Source organism: Salvia hispanica, chromosome 6 (assembly GCF_023119035.1).
Source record: "Salvia hispanica cultivar TCC Black 2014 chromosome 6, UniMelb_Shisp_WGS_1.0, whole genome shotgun sequence".
Lineage (NCBI taxonomy): Eukaryota > Viridiplantae > Streptophyta > Magnoliopsida > Lamiales > Lamiaceae > Salvia > Salvia hispanica.
This window is the reverse complement of record NC_062970.1, coordinates 21,760,782-21,781,235: the sequence shown is the minus strand read 5'-3', so window position 1 is coordinate 21,781,235 and position 20,454 is coordinate 21,760,782. Positions and strand designations below refer to the sequence as shown.

The window sequence follows — 20,454 nt, the reverse complement described above, 5'->3', positions numbered from 1 at the left end:
TTGTGGACGGAGGGAGTATAATTTTCTATTTCTGGGTACACAATACAAGTCGGAATTGCTATTCCACAAAAATTGTAAGATACAAATCAATACATTTCCAGCATATTTCAGTAGCACAAAAATTGTAAGATACAAATCAATACATTTCCAGAATATTTCAGCAGGCCTAGAGACATACCAAAAAACAAGGGCGGGTGTGGTGGGCTAAATAGGTTATCAAACAGATGGAAATATAGAGATACATATCTATTTCTAGGCATTACTAAGTTATCAAACGAGCCCTAAATTTATTATGTTTTATTTTGAATATACGAATCATCATCGATATATTTTCCTTATCAAACGATTCGCGATAATATATTTTCTAAGATACCCATGTGACCACGTTTGAATTAATAATCTATATTTAGATCATAAAATTTGATCAAATTTTTTTCAATCTCATAAACTATTAAATCACTATGCTTCATTTTTTCTCAATTATCACACATGTATAGAAACGATGTTATCTCCTTAATTTATAAAACAATATTGTTTTAGCATCAGCAGAATATGTCAGTTTATAGACGGATGAGATACTTGAGAAATATTCAAAGTTCGAGGTAATATTATCAAATGTTTTTTAACATACCTAAATTCACCTTAACTTCGGAATTTATATGTCAAATACCCCTTTAATATTCAAGGAAAGCTACATATGTATATAAGGGTGTAATCAAATGATAACTAACGTAATGTGATAACTTCGATAACTCGTCAACTCAATATATAAAATGTCAATGCAATGACATGAGTATGTCAAATATGTCATTGTGTTCATATTTTTAATATTCTGAGTTGTCAACTTATCACAGTTATCGCACTAAGCTATTTATCATTCTAGCACGACCCTTGTTGATCAGAATTAACATTGAAGTTGAATTAATAATAAATCAGAAGTACATATGTTGATGATGATCTTATAAGATTCTAAGTAAATAGATACTGAGTTCAGGAGGAGCAGTGCCATTGTTGTCTGGGTTTAGCATGTAAAAAGCCTCAGAATCCGAAGAGCCAATCACCCTCTCAAACTTGGACCTCATGTATATCACCTCTTCCTCGTCTCCGTCCGCAACCGCAGGCAGAACTCCGGCGCCCATCGATATTGGCTCCACCACCTTCAATATCTTTCGCTCCTTGTCTCCACATTCCATCCTCGTCGCTGTTCCGCACTTCACTCCGTTGTAGTAAGTTTGCCAAACGCGCTCTTCTACTAATGCAAGATCGCTCCTCTTCTCTCTCTTCTCGCTCTCAAGCGTGATGCGTATGGTCCCGCATCCCATTTCCCGAACCAATCCTGATCATCCATCAATTTATTACTCTCTCCGTCCACAAAATAGTATCTAAATTGCCATTTTAGGTAAGTGGATCCATAATCTGCTAAAATTATTAAACTTACATTCCATTATAAAATTAATTTATAAAAGTGGAACTTATATTTTAATAACTTTTTCCATCCACTTTTCCTTCTCCGTGAGACTAAAAATGGGGCACGGCGTGAGTATGCCTTTTTTTTTTTCTCTTCTTCAATTGTTGAATGAATTTCAAGCAATATCACTTCACATATATGGAAAACGGGGTGTATTAGGGTCCTTACACATTCTCAGTGCAAAACACAGCACAAATCACAACCCTTGGATGCTTGAATTGGATGATTGTGATAATAATAGTCGAGCTATATTATTAGACAGAGAATCTATATTATTAGACTAAAAATCTACATTATGATATTACATGTGGCATTAATCTAACCCTTATATCATAAGATCTGATGGATTGCAAGTGTTTTGTGTTTTACTTAGAATATGATGACATCCATACAGTAGAGATTAATAATTTAGATACCTGTAATTGGTGTAGCGAGTTGGATGAGCAGCGAAGGGTCAGATTTGGAATCCTTTTGGAAAGACAAGTGAACGTGGCCGCGCTTGTTGCCAAATAAGGTTCCTATCATCACTCTTTTATTCGAGTTTTTCCCAAATAATGATCGCAGCCTAAAAACCAGTGCCAAACCATGCAGTTTCCTACTGTTACTCTTTGATTTGCCATCATCTTCTTCATTATTGTTACTTGTTTTGCTAGTCCACTTGAAATGGCTATGCTCCACCTCTTTCTTGTTTACACTACTTGCCATTATGCCTATGGCTTCTCTCTCTGTCTCTTTCTATATATGTGCATACTGACAAATACTTTAATTATAAACAGGAGCTACCTGATTGATGCCTCCTTTAATAAAGACATCTTCAATTTGGTGTTGCTAACTTCAAATTGATACTGCTTGTTATCTTTTTTGTTTACACAATATAATAGTTTTCTTTAATTTTAATTTTGAACATGGGTCAGAAAAGGAGAAGATAAAGACGCTCCCACTGCCGAAAATAAAACAAGGAAAGATGAGGTTTTGAAGCAAAAGAGACAAAGCTGGTCTTGTTGTTTCACTTTCTTGTGGGCCAAAGCAGTTCCTTGGGATTGGGAAATTAATATGAATGGAAATTGCTTGAGTGACACACTTTTGACTATGGAATAAATTAGTTGAAATCCTACTGTCATATAACTTGGAAAATTGGAGATAGTAGCTATATTTTATTTTGCTCGGATCAAAACAGGTTACTTATAATTAAACTCTTTTTCCAATGTTCCTTTGGGGGTCATTGCAAATCCAAATGATTGGTCTACCAAATGATTGAATTGCACCTTCATTACTTACCTTAACGATTCAAAAGATGAAACTGTTCCATTTAGCTTGAGACATTAGACTGAGACGTACTAAAAAGAAAAATGTCTCATTTAGATCGGGACAAAGGAATTAGTTTAGTGATATCATCCACTTTCAGCCCGCATTCTGACATTTGTGGGACAATACATATACAGGGGTCGGTTCAAATTGGGTTTCCCCGATACCTGCAACCCAAATTAACAGCCCTATTAAGACTATAAACTCTTCATGTCTTCCCACTATAATTAGGGATAAAATTGATTGTATGCTTGGTGTGCATTTTTTATCTTGCTTAGATGGAAGAAAAATGTGGCCATTCGTAGCGTTTAAAATTGCCAAAATGTGAGCATGTCTTCTTTATATAAACACTAAATACTAGAGTCTTGATTCAAACACATTCAATCATCTCAGTAAATATAAAAGTCTAAAGATCAAACCTCGTTACTCCACTTCCCTAATAAAAAATGCAATAGAGGATTTGAATTGCTTTTATTTAATATTACTATTATTACTCCCGATGAACTATAATAAGAGTCACGTTTTTTTTATTTTTGACATGTCTCAAAATAAGAATCACATTTCACTTTTACCAAAAATAGTAAGTAGGTTTCACATTCCACTAACTCACATTCGTCACATTTTATTATAAAATCAATATAAAATTTAGATCTCATAGTTTACTCACTTTTTCAACTCACTGTTCTTTAAATTTCTTAAAACTAGTATCCACACCAAATGTGACTCCTATTGTGGGACGGAGGTAGTATTTTTGTCTACAATATTATGTTAGCTAGACCACATGTAAATAATGAGAATCTTGAGAAACAATTTAATTACAAATAAATCTTTGTGTAGATATACTACAATGAGTTCTTAACTTAAACTGAGCCACACATTACTCCCACGAGCATTTTGTACATGATTCGAGAAGAAAGATGAGTCCTGGGAGAACAGTGCCCTACCTAGCCTACTAAATGGTTGACAAAGTAAATGAGTTGCTGCTTGCAGTTGGTTGGGTCTCGGGGTCCGACTGCTTGGAACCCGAGCCACCTCCATTCATCCGAGCACGTGCCTCAGCAAACATCCTCTGCTGCTCTGCCAATGCTTCTTCTTCAGTCATTTCAGCTCCGTTGCTCCACTTCCCACTTCTCACGGTGTCCTGTACCCATCCACAGCCATTGAGTATTATGTGGTTGATGCACACTAGCTAAATATAGGTAAGGAAACAAAGCATGATACATTTTTCTATAGCATATCCATCCCCCCACAAACATTGTGATTCTACAACTCTTGAAGAGACATAGGAAGAATATCAAGGCATTTTGCTAGGCAGTATATGATCATAAGACCTTGTATGTTCGACTACAATGTCTTTACTATATGAAATATGAATGCTATGTTTGCTCGGATGTACTAAACAATCACCATATAAATATAGAGATGAGTTATTCTACAAACCGCTCTTAGATTATAAACTAGGACTATTTTCAACCATTAGATCATGAACATTTACAGTCAACTTGTTGAATGAATTCATGGTCCTTGGTTCAACTACCAAAAGTGAAAAAATAGTACTATTTTTTTAATTCATACTCCTACAATTTTCCAAGTTCATATTTTTCCACAACATATACATATATGCTCCACATCCATGAAATCATGCAACAAGATGAGAAATCACCATGTGGTCTGCAAATGGTTTCTAGTTAATGTTTGAAAAATTGTTTATATATATGTAGGATTGTGATCTATGCAAAACTAGATCTTAATACAAAAACGCAGAACAAAAAATCATATGGGGGGCATTTTTAGGTCGATGTTAATTTATTTTTTGGTCATTTTAATAAAGGATGACCTAAAATGATTTTAAAATGACATCAAACCGGATTTTGTAATGATCCTTCATGTTTTTGGTTAATTATTGACCATCAGATCGTCTATCTTAGGGCCACGATTTTGGTTGCATTTCTGTACTAAGATGCAATTTTGGATCGTGCTTATCTTTTATATCATGAATCACATTGTGTAATTAATAGATATCAAATTGTTGCAAAGATTTGGCCTTTGAAGCAAACATTAGATTCACGAATGACTATCTTCTTATCATATGTATCAGAAAACACATGTAGTAAATTCTAACGGTAGAATTGAGTGTGAACTGCATTGTGCTTTTGCATGTGAACCTAATCAAGAGAGAGGGAGAGAGTTTTGTTTACCACTGTCTCAAGCCTGTGCTGCTCATACGCAGCATAAACTTCTTCAATATACTCCCCAAATCCAAGAACCTGAAACCAAAGTTCCAGAACGTATCCATTAGCAGCTATATAGGGTCAGAATAACTAATGCAATAGAAATTCACAAATCAGAAATTCTACATGTATATTTAGTTTGACAATCAAGTCAAACTTAACTTCAACTAGAGCACCAAACTACACTATCAGGATACCACATTTAATTGCAGCTATAAAAACTGCTTCAGAAATATGGAACAGCATCCCACAAATGATCAAGTCAATTCAAAGCAACCTCTTTATTTCACACTTCATCAAATCGAAAGAGAATAATACATCACTGCAACAAGGACAAATGGAACATCCAACATAAAAAAGAGATATCACGGCAAAACTTCCTAGCTGGTAAGTTCAACTGTATCATGCGCTATAATCACATGTAAAATATACTCTTGTGTAGTATTCTTAATATGTGTATTTACAGTACTCCAAACTTTTTAAAACCTTTAACTCCAATGGTTTCTTGAGTCCATTTATTTTCCTTATACTACCACCAAAAAATTTCCTAGGATGGTATAGTTCTACAGAAGAGTTAAATAAGTTCTTAGAAAAAGAATTCCTAGTGACACCCAACTTTAATGGGTCGGGTTTTGGGAAAATGGGGTGCGCCATTTCTGCAATTGGGCCGGGTTTAGGGTTAAGGGGAAATGGGCTGGGTAATTTGGGAAATTGGGCAGGGTTTTGGGCTAAGCCAGTTGCCACCATTAACACCATGGCGCCGCCATCAAAATCTGCCACAAATGTTCATGGCAAAGGAATTTTTTCAAAATCCGCCATGAAAGAGTCATGTCAGTGCTATGGCAGATTTTTATGACATTGGACTGAATTTGAGGGTTATAATTAATAAGCACCACAGAGTACTCCACGACCCATTGTTGATGTCTAGACACTAAGCTAAATTTTTTACTATGGCAAGGACCTAAAAGTACAAAATATAGAATCATCGATTCGAACAGTCGTAAGTTCAGAAGCTAGAACGTCTTGGGTGGTCAAAATTAAATGACAGGATTATAAAAACGAGGAAAACACAATTATCACTACTAGAATACTCAAATCGGGTGACAAGGTAGTATGAATTGTACAATCAGAAGGAAGCTCACAAAAAAATTAAAAAAGAAACTAAACTCATACTATGTATAGAAAGCTGGGTATCTATATTCTAACAGTGCATTCAAATTTCATTAGAAACATGATATGATCCTAGTAAGAATTGACTTCTCTTTACTTTACTTCTACTCCCAGAATCTATGCTCAAGTCACAATACCATTTGTTCGTGCAGACAGTTTTCTGCAACGGACATTATTAATTATCATCAGTACACCTTACAATCAAGTAACAAAAGTAACAAGTCTCAGTTTCCTCTCTTGGTGCTATTTTCGGGTTGTGCAGTCGCATCAGTATATATTTTGTTGATGCACATTTTGTATTCCGAGCGATGGAGACTTTGAAAATATAATAAAGCTAGTTTTTTTCTATATGCTCGTAAGTTCATCGAAAGTAAACAATTTATCAGCCCAAAAACATTTCATCCAAAAAACACCAAATTCCACAATCATTACGAATTTCAAAAATATTGCTATAAATACTTCCAGTAAAAAGGAAAGTTAAACATTTTCATATGGATGATATAAAAGAGATCAGAAACCTCTAAGGCCTTGAGCACATGTTCTGGTGCAATTGTTCTTTTATCTTCTCTGTTACAGACTTCATTGGATTCAGACGAAACAAGATTGATAAACTCTGCAAGAAGAAAAAACATTATATTCATTTTACCATCAGCGACGAAAGTGGAACCTCATGCTAAGATCACTCATGGAGATTTCATAAGACAGGACTGAAGTGAAAATAATACTCCTACTATCAAATCAATTCCATCTTATCTGGGTAAAGGTAAGAGTACTATGATGTTTGTTATCAATAATAATCAATAGGCCATATCCGATAACATCTATGAGAAAACAGAAAACATAAAACACTATCCACTCTTATGACAAAGCCTCACAGTTGTTAAATCATAAGGGGGCATTTACTAGTGACGGATAAATTGATTAAATATAGGATGGAGCATTTAAATGATAAGTTGGTCGATAAAGCTAAAATTTAATCAATCCATCAAAATCCATCAAAGTAAACAGTAGATTAACTTGGATTATTTTTATTCATTCATCCTATCACACAAAGCAAATGCCGTCTAAATTTGTGAGCAACATCCAAAGTTAATTAACCAATGAACCTCTCGATGCACAATAAGAACTGTTAAGAACAAATAAGTGGACTTAAGTACAAATAGGCTGAGTCACTAAAATAATAAATAGTTAGTTCCCAAGGTAATCACTTAATTATACAGGCAAGAATAATAACTAAAACTTTCTAGGTGCGCATCATCATAGTTTTATGTTTGTACATCCCACGCATCAATACTACACAAAAGAATTACATAGACATGACCAGTAACATCATTCAGAAATTGATAGCATGCAGAATCAGACATCTGTGATCACAATGAAAAGGCAAAGAGGCAGTTACTGAATTTACAGCCTGCATGACCTGGTTATAATATAACTGCGAAAGTTGTCCCGTTTAGCATAAATAAAAAATTCAAGATAAATAAGAAAGAGTCCAGGTTACGCACCTACACAGCACTCAATTAAAAGATCTTGAGTATCTCTAGCAACACGAACATCTGGAGGTAGCATCTCCTTGATGATTTTTGTCATTGTCGCTGAAAAGGAATAATCATTGTTATTTACAAGCAAATAACTGACTCCCTGTAAAATTGATCGAGTCCATATATATGTTTCTGAAAACCAAAACCACAACATCAGCAATATTTCTATATTAAAGACCTTACTAGAGTCCAATTTCAAAAAGTGAATTTTGTCCCTAAATATGTGTCCTATTGCAAAGAAAAATATTACTCCCGTGTTAACATCATAATCATCATTAAAGGATTTTTGCCTTTTCAGTTTTCCAAGCAGCAAAATAAGGATAACATTCTGGAATACGATATGTATGGAATTCATCATCGTTAGACAGCTTTTTGTTAGCAATTTAAATCACTCTGCATAGATGTAGGAGGGCATAACAATATCCAATCATACAAACTGCACATATGATTTGATCAACACAACAATGTAAAGCACAGCTGACTCATACAAAAAACGGGGCAATACAAACCCTACATAATGTGAAGACGATTGCTGCAAACTTTATGCATCTATTTCGTTTGAACATAGGAAAACGCTTATCTGAGTTTAGATGTGTTTTACCGAATTTTATTTATAGAAATCATGAAATTCTAAAAAAAAAACCGGGGATATTTTGAAAGGGAAAACCTTTTGGAAGGGAAGCATCCTCTTTTGTTCGGCCAACAATGTCCATAGGTTCCATTTTCACCTTCAAAAACGAAACCAAACGAATCGCAAAGTAAATTCATACCCAATTACATCATACATTTAGGTAATTGAATGAGAGAATAAAGCAATTGAGCTTGGCGTTACCTGAGACTGAAAGGCAGTGAATGTGCAAGATCAAGAGAGGTGATAAAAATGAAAAGCGGTGTTTTTTGGAAGTGGTATCAACCGAATGAGAGACGTGACGCAGTTTGCCGGCGACGGAGGTGGTGGCTCATGGCCGATTTGAGAGAGAGGGGGTGCTGAGCCAAAGATTCTACCTGACTAAGTCAATCAAGATTTAATCGCGTGTAACAACCCTACTGGTACTCTATCGAGACATGCCCATGAGTCTGGAACCCGGGTTTTGGTTGCGGAAAATCTTGAACTGGAACCAAACCGTGAGCGTATTTTGCGGTTATGGTTATGGTTATGGTTATGGTTTGAAAACTGTCGGTTCCGATTTTGATTCCGAACAGATGGTTTTTTTGAGGTTCATTTCAGTTGTAATCTTGGACAATTCACCTTCCACTAACTATGGTTATTCACCTTCCTCTCATTATGGTTGACCAAATTGGGGGAATTATGGTTGTTCTCATTCCACTAATTAATTGGAGAAAGTCTTAGAAGTGAGCATATGCCTGCCATGTTCATATGAAATGGGCAAGAATTGAAATCTTGGACAATAGGTTAGATCTGTTTGTGCATTGGACAATTCACTTTGCAATAAATGAACTTGATTTTACACATTTACCCCACCTATCCACCTCATTACCTTCTCTCTCACTCATCCGTCGACTAAAATTAGGGCGAAATCACTTCCGTCTGGGAAGGTCAACGAGGAGACAATTCCAACTATTTGAGGGGCAAAGACAACAATTCACATGAAGAGGCAGCCCTAGAAATTAGGGCAAGCCACCCTATAAATAGAAGGTCACATGAAGAGGAAAAGGAGACTTTGGAGGTTCCAAAAAGTTCCACACTTGGAGGCTATCTCTATTACTTCTCGTTCCTCGCTCTTAGTCCAAATTTTTACCTGAAGATTTCGGCCATCGGCCGAAGGGGAGTCTTCGTCGTTCTAGCCAATCGTAGTAGTTAGAAGATTCACTGTTTCAACGCTCCGAGGAGCCAAACAATCATTAATGCTATGTTTTTAAGTTTTTGTAGTTTTAACTTGTGGTGTTTTGCTTGCATTTGACATGGATCGTACTTAGTTTCTTGTTTGAACATCGTATGCTTGAAGATCTCGTTTTGAAATGAAGTTTATGTTCGTTTACTTTCGGATTTTAGTTATGATCTCATTACTTTCTTCCTAGTTAGTTAGATCTAGTGATTTCATGTTGGATTCTGTTAATTGCAAGTCTTGATTTATCTCACAGGTTAGATCTGTTTATTTTTGCGCAATTTTTACAAGTGTTTGGTCGTTTAAACTCCACAAAGATGTATGGAACTCGATGTTGCTTAATTCTGTTACCTTGCATGATAGGCAGCCTGCGTAAATTAGGAATCGCATGTTTAATCGCCTTAGTTTTAACTTTGATTTCCAGATGTTAGTAATTTCAATTTAAGCTTCATTTTTCTTTGAATTTGCATTACTTGGTGAGGAAGACAATTCCACCATCCTTTTTTGGACCACTTTATGCTTTTAACCACCTTTTACCTTTTTTTCCTTCTACCTTTTCAGCTTTTTGTGTAGATTTGATAGTAAGTCGGCCAGTGCAATCTGATATTCTCTGTAGCTTTTGTCTGTCCATTTATAGTAATTTCTCACTTTTCACAAGCACCACAACAGTCTCGTACTCATGTTTACGTGCACAACCATGTCCCGATATAATAGTAGCTTAGTGGTCAGGATAGTATAGGTCTCTCTTTAATTTACGTCTATATTAAACTCAACCCAAACGTGGTAGCAAACCAACCCTTCCAGAATGTCATCACAATCATATTAAGCATACATCTATCTCTGTGGGATTTGACCCTTTACACCACTATACTAGCCAGTAGAAGCAGGTTGAGGTTTTGATGACAGATTTTAGGTTTCTTGCCCAGGATACGATTAACAGACCCGAAGTCGAGTCTTCTCTAGGCTGAAGACTCGTCCAGACAGAAACAAACGTGTTGTAAAACCGGTGTTGGGATCTCAACTAGTGCACGACTTGGAATTGAGCTTGAACTAACTATTTCCTTCGATCCTCTTTCTTCTTTCATGTTCAAATTTTCTTCTTCTTTTGCTCCTTCTTCTGGAAAACTTGTCCCCTCTACAATGATTGATGAAAGTTGTTCTTCCTCTTTTCTTGCTGGAGCATTTGTTTTCTCTTGTTCGCCATCATGTTGTTGTTTCACGGCTGATACAAAGGCTCGTTCGATCACGATTCAATCTGTGGCACCAATCGATCAATCAACCTTTCTATCAAATCATCCGGCAGCGTCATCGAGGTACTCATGGACGTCGTCGGTAGTGGAGCAAGTGCATGGAGTGACTGCTGGTGTCGCTTAGCTATGATACCACCTAATGTGAGCTTCGTTGCGGAACGAGATTCACGTGCCCAAGATACGATTAACGGACCCAAAGTCGAGTCTTCTCTAGGCTGAAGATTCGTCCAGACAGAAACAAATGTGTTGCTGCAGTCTAAAAAGAACAACAACTTTGGAAACCCCTTAGAAACCTTTCACAGAACAGGTAGCGTTCGCTGCATGTTCTTGAATAGATTCTGCTACAGAAACGAATTTCAGCAGCCACCGAATGAGATGTACGCTCTGGAATAATTGTGAGTCTCATAGGGACTCGGAATAATGACGGAAATAAGATGGATATCGACGCGATTATGGAATGGAAGAACGGAATGAATGACGCCTTTTAAATAAAATAACAAAGACTCTAAAACTCATGAAATTCAATCGAAAATGAACACTTTGCTATAAGAATTTAATCAAGGAAGGAAGAGAATCACAAATAATCTAAAACTCACGAAATTTATTGCTAAAAACTTACAACTTTATTAATCAAAAAACTCGTCTACTTTTCTTCCGTAAACTACACGCCTTTTATAGGCAAACTATTGAATATAAAATCTAATAAATCTCCTAATGAGATAACTGCTACTAATTTAATAAAATAAAGAACTATAATATAGTCTTAATCCTAATAGAAAACGATTTTAAATAACAATTTTAAATCTAACTAAATCCTAACAACTCCTAAACAAAAATCCCAACAAAAATCCCAAGCTATACTTAGGCTAATTCTTAACTACTTCATGTAGGTGCATATTCTTAATTATTTAACAAATATATTATAATAAAAACTCAATTTATCAAACAATATCTCCCGGCAGTTCTCGTTCTTGCCAACTTAAGACTTTAGGCCAAGATATGTTTCCTCTTTTCATGCATGGCTTCGGGATCGAAACGAGGATCACATCACAATGACACAACTAAGTTAAGGTTTTCCCTGACTAATTGAACATACGAACCTGCACAAACTTGCTCTTTCAACGACGCACGTTTCTTGAATGGGCGCGAAACTATAGTGTGATTAGTAGGACACCCGCACAACTGGAACACATTTATCAGCTCCTTCACGTCAGTGATGCATATTGCATTGCTAATTTGTGAATGGACCGTAATACATTTAGGCGCCTAGCTATGTTTTAAGAGAGAGGGGTGGGTTGCGTATGGGTAAATCCCTCGGAGTGGAGGAACAAGTTGCTATATTCGTCGATGTCCTACCTTTTAAAAGAGATCTGGAGCCACCATTTCTTCGTATATGCACAAAGTGTTAGGTAATGTTTTGAACCTCCATGAAGTTCTGCTGGCCAAGCCAGCTCCAAAGTTGGATTATTGCAACCACCATCGGCGGAAATGGTTTAAGGTAACGTTTGCCTTCTAGCAATGTGTGTATTGGTCCATTATTTGCTCTGAAATTTGTTTTTTTAAATATTACCTGTGTGAGTTTTTGTAGGGCTGCCTTGGTGTGTTGGATTGTACACAAATTAATGTCTTAGTAAGTAATACAGACAAACCACAGTTTCGTTCTAGGAAGGGACAAATATCGACAAACACATTTGCGGTTTGTGATTGGAACATGCAATTCGCGTATGCATTACCTGGATGGGAGGGTTCAGTTGGCGACTCTCGAGTTTTGAGGGATGTTGTGACTCAGGTTAATAGTTTGAAGGTCCCAAAAGGTTATATCTATCACATATATTCAACATATTCTATTGTGTATCTTACATTCTTCCTCTCTCATCATTATCTTTGGTATGCAGAGTGTTATTAATTATGTGATAATGGCTACGCGAATAGTGAGGGGTTCTCGACACCTTACTATGAGTTCGCTATCATCTGAAGGAATGGGTTCCAGGCACTGACGCCCCATAAAATGCCATCCAGTTGTTCAATATGCGCCACACCAAAGTAAGGAATGTAATTGAGAGGGCGTTTTCCGTACTGAAGATGCATTGGGGGGGTCCTCCGAAGTGGAACATTTTATCCAATAAAAATGCAGATTCGCCTTATAATAGCTTGTTATTCTATTGCATAACTTCATACGCCGTGAGATGGAAATAGACCCAATTGAAGCTTAAATAGAAGATGATAGACTCAGGGTGATTCTTGAAGACGACAATGATCCCACTGAATTTGTTGAATGAATCTCATTGAGCTGTCAAATGAGTGGAATAAAAATTGGCATGAAATAGCTCAAGAAATGTGGCTAAATAGATGAAGGAATAAGTTTTGTTTCCTCATTTTATCTTTGTTTACTTATTTGTGTATTCTTGTATTTGGAATATAGACATCCGGTTAGTGCATGATGTAATACTTTTTACGTACTTTTTGTTGTAATGATTCCATATGCTTTGTCATTAACTTTTCAGTACACTGAATTAGACATGATCAAAGATGGACAACATCCCGGTGTGCTTGTGTGGAGGTTCGCTGTGCCGGCCAAGCTGCAAAGCATCCTGGACGGTACTACTACAAGAGCCCTGCTAGTGAATCACCTGAATTCATTCATATGGTGTGATGAGCAGCTTCATGTATCCGGTAAAGGAGATAATCATCAATCAATCGCCACCTCTATACTCGACATTGGGTAACTCTACCAATCCGAAACAATAAAGAATATAGTGTGCATTGTTTGTGGGTTGATCAAGAAACAACTTGAGCTCATAAGCATCATAGTATTTGGATTCATGGCGATTGTACTTGTCTTCCTTGGTATTCTAATTGGGAAGATGTTTTAGGCATGATTTAGGGGTCGTTTTATGTTATTTAGAGTACCGTGCGAACCTCGCTATCTCATTATTTAAACTTTTAGATTTTTTTTGACTTGGTATTTTGTATATATAACTATATTGCAAGGAAATAAAAAATACGGCGAGATATGAACTTAACAAAACAACGGATAAGTCTAGCATGCATGGTCCCAAAATACGAAGCCATATTCAAAGAATACAACTACAAACAGTACATGAAAGGAAGGTTACTGAAAGTGCAGATTTTCGGTGCTGTGTTAATTTAAGGGTGTATCCAACTGATCAGATTGAAAATCCCAACCTAGTAGAGTCGTTGGCACGACAACCGGAACCTGGTATCAAATAAAATTCCTTAACCCATTTCTACTGGCTAGTATAGTGGATGTAAGGGTCGAATCCCACATAGATGGACGCGTTAGGATAATTGTGGTGATAATCTGGAAGGGTTTGGTTAGCTACCACGCTTTTGGGTTGAGACTCTACCTAGACAGGAATTAAAAGTGGTACTCTACTGACTGGTGGGCGTGAAAGTGATCGACATGTGGCTGTGTACGTGAGAATAGGGGACAAGGTGTCTCAGAGACATGTGAAAAGTAAACAGTTACTAAATAAGGTAATATGGAATAAAAGAGGATATGTGGTGGCTGGGTGGAAACTCTAACAGGTCTTGAGGGTATAAACTTAAAGTAAAGGACAAAAGCAAAGAGTAACTAAAAAGCAAAAGTGGTCCTAGAAAAAGTGGATTGTGATGTTTTCTTCTTCAACAAGTATGTACAAAAATTATATGAACACAAACTTCATGGATGAACTCAGATTCACAACTTCAAACATAAGATCCATCAATTAAAAAGCTTAAACTTGAAGATTAACGGCTAATAACTCCAGATTACTCCTACTGGCTAACATGCAGGGTGGCAACGACAACGAAGAACGAGAAACTCATGCACGAGAACTTAAACCGAAACATGAACTTGAAATTCCAATTAACAAACCCAGATCTAGCCTACTCAAACAAACATGCATAAACACTTAGAAAATAAACGCGATAACTAGATCTAACTTTCCTAGGCAGAATGAAGCAGATTTAGACCAAAGAGAGATGTGTAAAACAAACTTCATAACTAAAACGTTTGGATCTTAACGAAATACTTCAAAAGGCAACAAGATTTAAGTTTGCAACAGATCCAACGAAGAAAACAAGTAAAGATTAAACTAAGAAAGCGAGTAAAGATTGTTTTGCCACTCTGGGCGATGAAACTGCTACTACTACGGATGGACTGGCTGAAACGATGGATGATGACTTTCCGGTGGACGTCTGGAACTTCAGGTGACCATGGCTGTGGCGAGGAATGAGGAGATTGTGGACTAAGCTGAAAGGAACTGATCTTTATCGAGAGAGAACTCTAGCTAAGTGAAGTGGTGAATGAGAACTAAGAACTCCTTTTCTCTCTCTCCAAGTGGCTTCTTTTATAGGGTGGCTTGCCCTTACTTTTATGGTAGAATTCCTTCGTGAAATGACTCTCTTGCCCTTGTTTACGGTTAATCATCCCAGTAATCCTTCTTCTCTATCTCGAGCCTTCTCTCTGGCATGCATCCTGGTCAGTATTACGGGACCTGGGGCATCTCGTCCCTCCTTGAAATTCCCCCTGTCTGTTGGCACCTTTCGCAACACTGATAAAACTCGAAGGCATCCCTATTAAGCGTCGGCCAGTAGAACCCACTATCCAATACTTTCCTCGCTGTCTATCTTGGTCCAAAGTGACCTCCACACGCCAAGGTATGACAATGATTCAGCACATCTCTTTGTTCCCATTCGGGAATGCAGCGTCTGATCACTTGATCTGAGCACATCTTCCTTAAGTAAGGATCATCCCAAAATTAGTATTTGGCCTCACTTTTTATTTTCATCTTCTAGGCCTGGGAAATTTCTTCTGAACTTGGCACCTCTCCCGTGACCAAGTAATTTGCCAAGTCAGCGAACCATGGTTCTGCGTTTAGTGTTCGCTTCCCCTTGTCGGATTCTCCTACACCGGTTAATGCCAAAACTGCTTTCCAACTGATCGGTCTAGGGAATTCCCCTAGATAATACAAATGCTCTTCAGGAAAAGCATTGGGTATGGCCTCTTCCGTCTTTCCCTGAAAAATTCTGCTTAAGTGATCGGCAACTCTATTCTCTGTTCCTTTCTTGTCTCTCACTTCCCAATCAAACTCTTGCAAAAGCAACATCCAACGGATTAACCTTGGCTTAGACTCCTTCTTTGCCTGTAAGTACTTTATTGCTACGTTATCTGTGAAAATATTAACCCTCGACCCAAGCAGATAGGGGTCGGAACTTCTTGAATGAGTATACGACAGCCAACATTTCCTTCTCCGTGGTATCATAGTTCTTCTAAGCTTGATTCAGAGTCTTTGATGCATAGAAGATCATATAACTTTCCCCATATATCTTTTGACCTAGGACAGCTCCTACAGCAAGGTCACTAGCGTCGCACATTATCTCAAAAGGGTGATTCCAGTCTGGTGCCCTGATTATCGGTGCTGACACGAGTTTCTCCTTAAGAAATTGAAAAGCCTGCTTACATCCTTCGTCAAAGACGAATTCCACATCATTGTGCAACAGATAGGTGAGCGGTTGCGCGATTTTCGTGAAATCTCTAATAAACTTCCTATAAAATCCCGCGTGACCCAGGAAGCCTCTAACTTCTTTTTGGTTTGTGGGGTAAGGTAACTTCGATATCACATCCACTTTTGCCTTATCCACTTGTATCTCTCTTTAAGAGACCACGTGACCAAGGATAATACCTTCAGACACCATGAAGTGACATTTTTCGAAATTCAGGACCAGGTGCTTCTCCTGGCATCTTCTCAATACTAAGTCAAGGCTGGCCAAACAAGTGTCGAATGAATTCCCATATACCGTAAAGTCATCCATGAATATCTCAATGCATATCTCAAGCAAATCTGAAAAGATACTCATCATACACCGCTGGAACATTCCTGGTGCGTTACACAACCCAAACGGCATTCTTCGGTATGCATACGTACCGAAAGGGCACGTGAATGTGGTCTTTCCCTGATCCTCTGGGTCTACGTAAATCTGGAAATAACCGCTGTATCCATCAAGGAAACAAAAATACTATTTGCCAACTAACCTTTCTAACATCTGGTCAATGAAGGGTAGAGGGAAGTGATCCTTCTTCGTGGCTTCATTCAGCTTCCTATAGTCGATGCACATCCTCCATCCAATCACAAGCCTAGTGGGCACCAATTCGTTCTTTTCATTCTTGACAACCTGTATTCCTGACTTTTTGGGCACCATATGGACAGGACTGACCCACTCACTATCCGGGATGGAGTAGATGATCCCTAGAGAGAGTAATTTCAACACCTCCTTCAGAACTTCCTCCTGCATGTTCGGATTTAGCTTCCGTTGTGCTTCTCGATGAGCCTTCACACCCTTCTCTAACCGGATATGGTGCGTGCAGAGATCGGGGCTGATTCCTACTAAATCGGAGAGGGTCCATCCTATTGCTTTCTTGTTCCGCTTGATTACTTCCAATAGTTCATTCTCCTGCTCCTCGGTCAAGTTACTGTTGACTATCACTGGGAATGTCTCATTCTTTTCCAAGTAAGCATTCTTGAGTCCTGGTGGGAGTGTATTCAGTTCCTTCTTGGTGTTATTCGTCTCCTGGGGCAAGGGATTTTTCTCTGCAACATCAGGTAATGTCTCCTTCCCAGAGCATGGAGAATTTTCCAAACTGGCCACATGGGCTGATCCTGTTGATCTAGCTGACTTGAGATTCTTGCAAAACTCCATGATGGCTTCTACTAGCTCCTCATCTGTCAATTCCATTGTGTTCATTGCTGCACACCACCCTACAACTTCTCGGTCGATTAAATGGCTCAACTCTGAGTTGTCAATTTGTTCCTGCATCAATTCAGTGTCAAGATATTCTTGGACCAGGGGGTTAATAACATCTATAGCATACAAGTTTTCAACATCTAATGGCCTTTTCATTCCCTTATCTATGCTAAATGTATATTTTTCCCCATTATAGTCCAGACAAATCGTTCCATCAAAGACGTCGATAATGGTCTTTGTTGTACGTAAGAACGGTCTCCCTAAGAGCACGCCACTAGACTCAGCAAAAACTCATTATCATTCATTTTGATAACATAGAAATCAGCAGGATATTGAAAATCATGCACCTTAACTATGACATTTTCTAACACACCTTCAGGACAGATGCAAGTTCTATCCGCTAACTGGATTACCACCTTGGTATCGACCATCCTAACTCTTGTCAGTTTCTTGTAGATTGAAAGTGGTAAAACATTTATAGATGCCCCTAGATCACACATGGCATGCTCAACTCTAATGTTCCCTAGAGAAATGGGTAGTGTGAACATACCTGGATCTGTGCATTTTGAAGGTATCCTTCGTTTTTGTATCACAGCGGATACATTTTCCCCAATCACAATCTTTCCGTTCGGCATTGTCTTCTCAGCTATGAATTCCTTGATGAACTTGCTAAAGGCAGGCATCTTCAGGGCTTGCAAGAAAGGCAGGTTGATTTCCAGCTTGCTAAAAATTTCCATGAGGTCCTCTGTATCATCCTTCTTTTTCTTGGCTTCCCCTCGGTATGGAAATGGCTTCGCTCGCTTCACCGCATTTGTGGAACTCCTAGCTGGGGTTCCGCCAGTTTCCCTACTCACTCCCTTACTTTCTAACTCGGGTTCTGGATCTAGGAAGAATGGATCAGCTGCTTGAGGTAAAGATCTCCCTAAATCTCCCTACTGGATGTCATCCTTAATATGAACTTCTCTGGGTCTAGAGCTGTCCTTGTGAAACACTTGGCTCTCCTTCCCTTTACTTGCCTGTGCGGGTGTGTCTTCATCGATCTCCATCGCCGGTCCTTCATAACCCCGCCCGGATCTCAAGGTGATCTGACTAATATTTGCTCGGTCAGGTGGCTTGACTGTAGCAGGGAGTTTTTCTTCATTTCCCCGCATCTAATTCAAAGAAACCGCAATCTGGGACAGCTGCTTTGCCATCATTTCCATGGCTGCTTTGTGTTCCAACTGAGCGTCTTGCAGCTTGTGCACCACGTCATTGTTGGAATGCAGGTTATTCTGCATGAACTGCTGCGAATTCACTAAGTCATGGACCATGTCATCCAGACTCCTTTGTGGTTTGGAGTTGGATTGATTCGAATTCAACCTCTGCCCCTGGTTCTGCCGATAATTCCCTTGATTCCCTTGGTGGTTATTGCACTGGTTGCTAGATCCTTGATTCCCTTGGTGGTTAGGTTGGGAATTCTGGTAATTTCCTTGGCTATTCCTTTGGTGTGGTGGCACATAGGAGCTCCCTGGATTGTTTTGATTTCTGCTTGCCCAATTAGTATGATCCTGAGTCATGTATCCCAATTGCTGCTGCCCCTCCTGATTCCTTCCTGACCAGTTGGACTGCCTCTCTGGAGGGTGTCAATAATTTGTGATCTGCAGTGGAGGCGGTTGACTTGGATCGTTGTCAGCCCATCTAAAATTAGGGTGGGTTCTCCATGGGGAGTCCCTTTGCCGTCCCTGATTCCAACTTCCATCCGGATTCCAGCTCGCCATCGAATTCGCCTAGGCTTGGTACTCTCCTTCACAGGGTTGACCGTAATAAGGTTGAAGTTGTCTTTCCTCTGTACCCGGGGATTTCTCATTTTCTTGAGGGGCATGAGGGTTGCACTTCTCAATTGCATTTAAAAGTGCTTTCTCCAATTTATCTATCCTGGCCTCCACTTTCTTATCGTCTTGCTCTGTCACTGCATTGGCCGATCCCCTTCTCATAATGCTCCGCGGGTTATCATAGGCCTTCTTCGCCTCGATCAATCTCCCCAAGGTTTCTCTGGCTTCACTTGCTTTATTCTTGGTAAAATTTCCCCCGCTCGAGGAATTCATCAAATCTTTTGATTCAGGGTTCGCTCCTTCGTAAAATAGATAGTAAGTCTCTGCCTCGATCATCCTGTGGTTCGGACAAGCATCCAACAATCCCTTGAACCGGGACCAGTAAGAGCTCAGAGACTCATCATACTCTTGCTTGCACTCCTGGATTTCCTTCTTCAGAGCGTTCGTCTTGTTCGAAGGGAAAAAATAATCCAGAAATTCTAACTTGAAATCCCTCCAGGTTCTGATCGAGTCCGGAGGTAACCTTAACAGCCATGTGTTGGCTTCCCCCTTCAAAGCAAACGGAATTGCTCTCAGGCGATAATCCTCCTCAGTCGTATCGTTGGGCCTTTTCTGAATGCCACACAGTTTTCCGAATTCGTTCAAGAACTCATACGGGCATTCGTTCCTTCGTCCAGAGAACGTTGGTAAGACCCCTAGCACGTTGGTCTTAATGTCGATGGACCTCTGCCTCTGGTTGGTAACAATGGCTTGGGCTGGCTCACCGTCTAGATGCGCAGTCAGCGAGCCAATCTCTGGATCTAGATCTACCACGTTCGCCATATCACCAACTGTCTCCTCCTCTGCTTCCAAATACTCTGTTTCTGATGATGACTTTTGATCTTCTTCGCCTGACGAATTCCACTCCTCTTCACTTTCTAAATCAAACGGAAATGGATCTCACGTTCTTAACCCTGATCTAGTGGTGACAGTGGATGTAGACTCCTTGACCTGCCACTTGTATCTGGCGTTTCCTGACACAGATGAGTTAACCCAACTTCCGAAACGGGGGCCCGCGTTCATAAACTGGAAACAACAACAACGA

General features: G+C 38.8%; 2 protein-coding genes across 2 annotated transcripts; both read right to left on the bottom strand.

Annotated features, from left to right (window-relative positions):
• Positions 1-894: 894 nt before the first annotated feature.
• LOC125197096 (protein MIZU-KUSSEI 1-like) lies at positions 895-2,210 on the bottom strand. The gene is made up of 2 exons (XM_048095800.1): positions 1,885-2,210; positions 895-1,336 (listed from the first exon to the last, which is right to left on the bottom strand). The coding sequence occupies exons 1-2, from the start codon at positions 2,171-2,173 to the stop codon at positions 960-962; spliced, it is 666 nt and encodes a 221-aa protein (XP_047951757.1). The 5' UTR covers positions 2,174-2,210; the 3' UTR covers positions 895-959.
• A 1,362-nt stretch (positions 2,211-3,572) lies between these two features.
• On the bottom strand, positions 3,573-8,758 carry LOC125192852 (protein Dr1 homolog). The gene is made up of 6 exons (XM_048090520.1): positions 8,548-8,758; positions 8,383-8,443; positions 7,680-7,769; positions 6,693-6,787; positions 4,972-5,040; positions 3,573-3,914 (listed from the first exon to the last, which is right to left on the bottom strand). The coding sequence occupies exons 2-6, from the start codon at positions 8,435-8,437 to the stop codon at positions 3,726-3,728; spliced, it is 498 nt and encodes a 165-aa protein (XP_047946477.1). The 5' UTR covers positions 8,438-8,443; positions 8,548-8,758; the 3' UTR covers positions 3,573-3,725.
• Between the last annotated feature and the right edge of the window lie 11,696 nt (positions 8,759-20,454).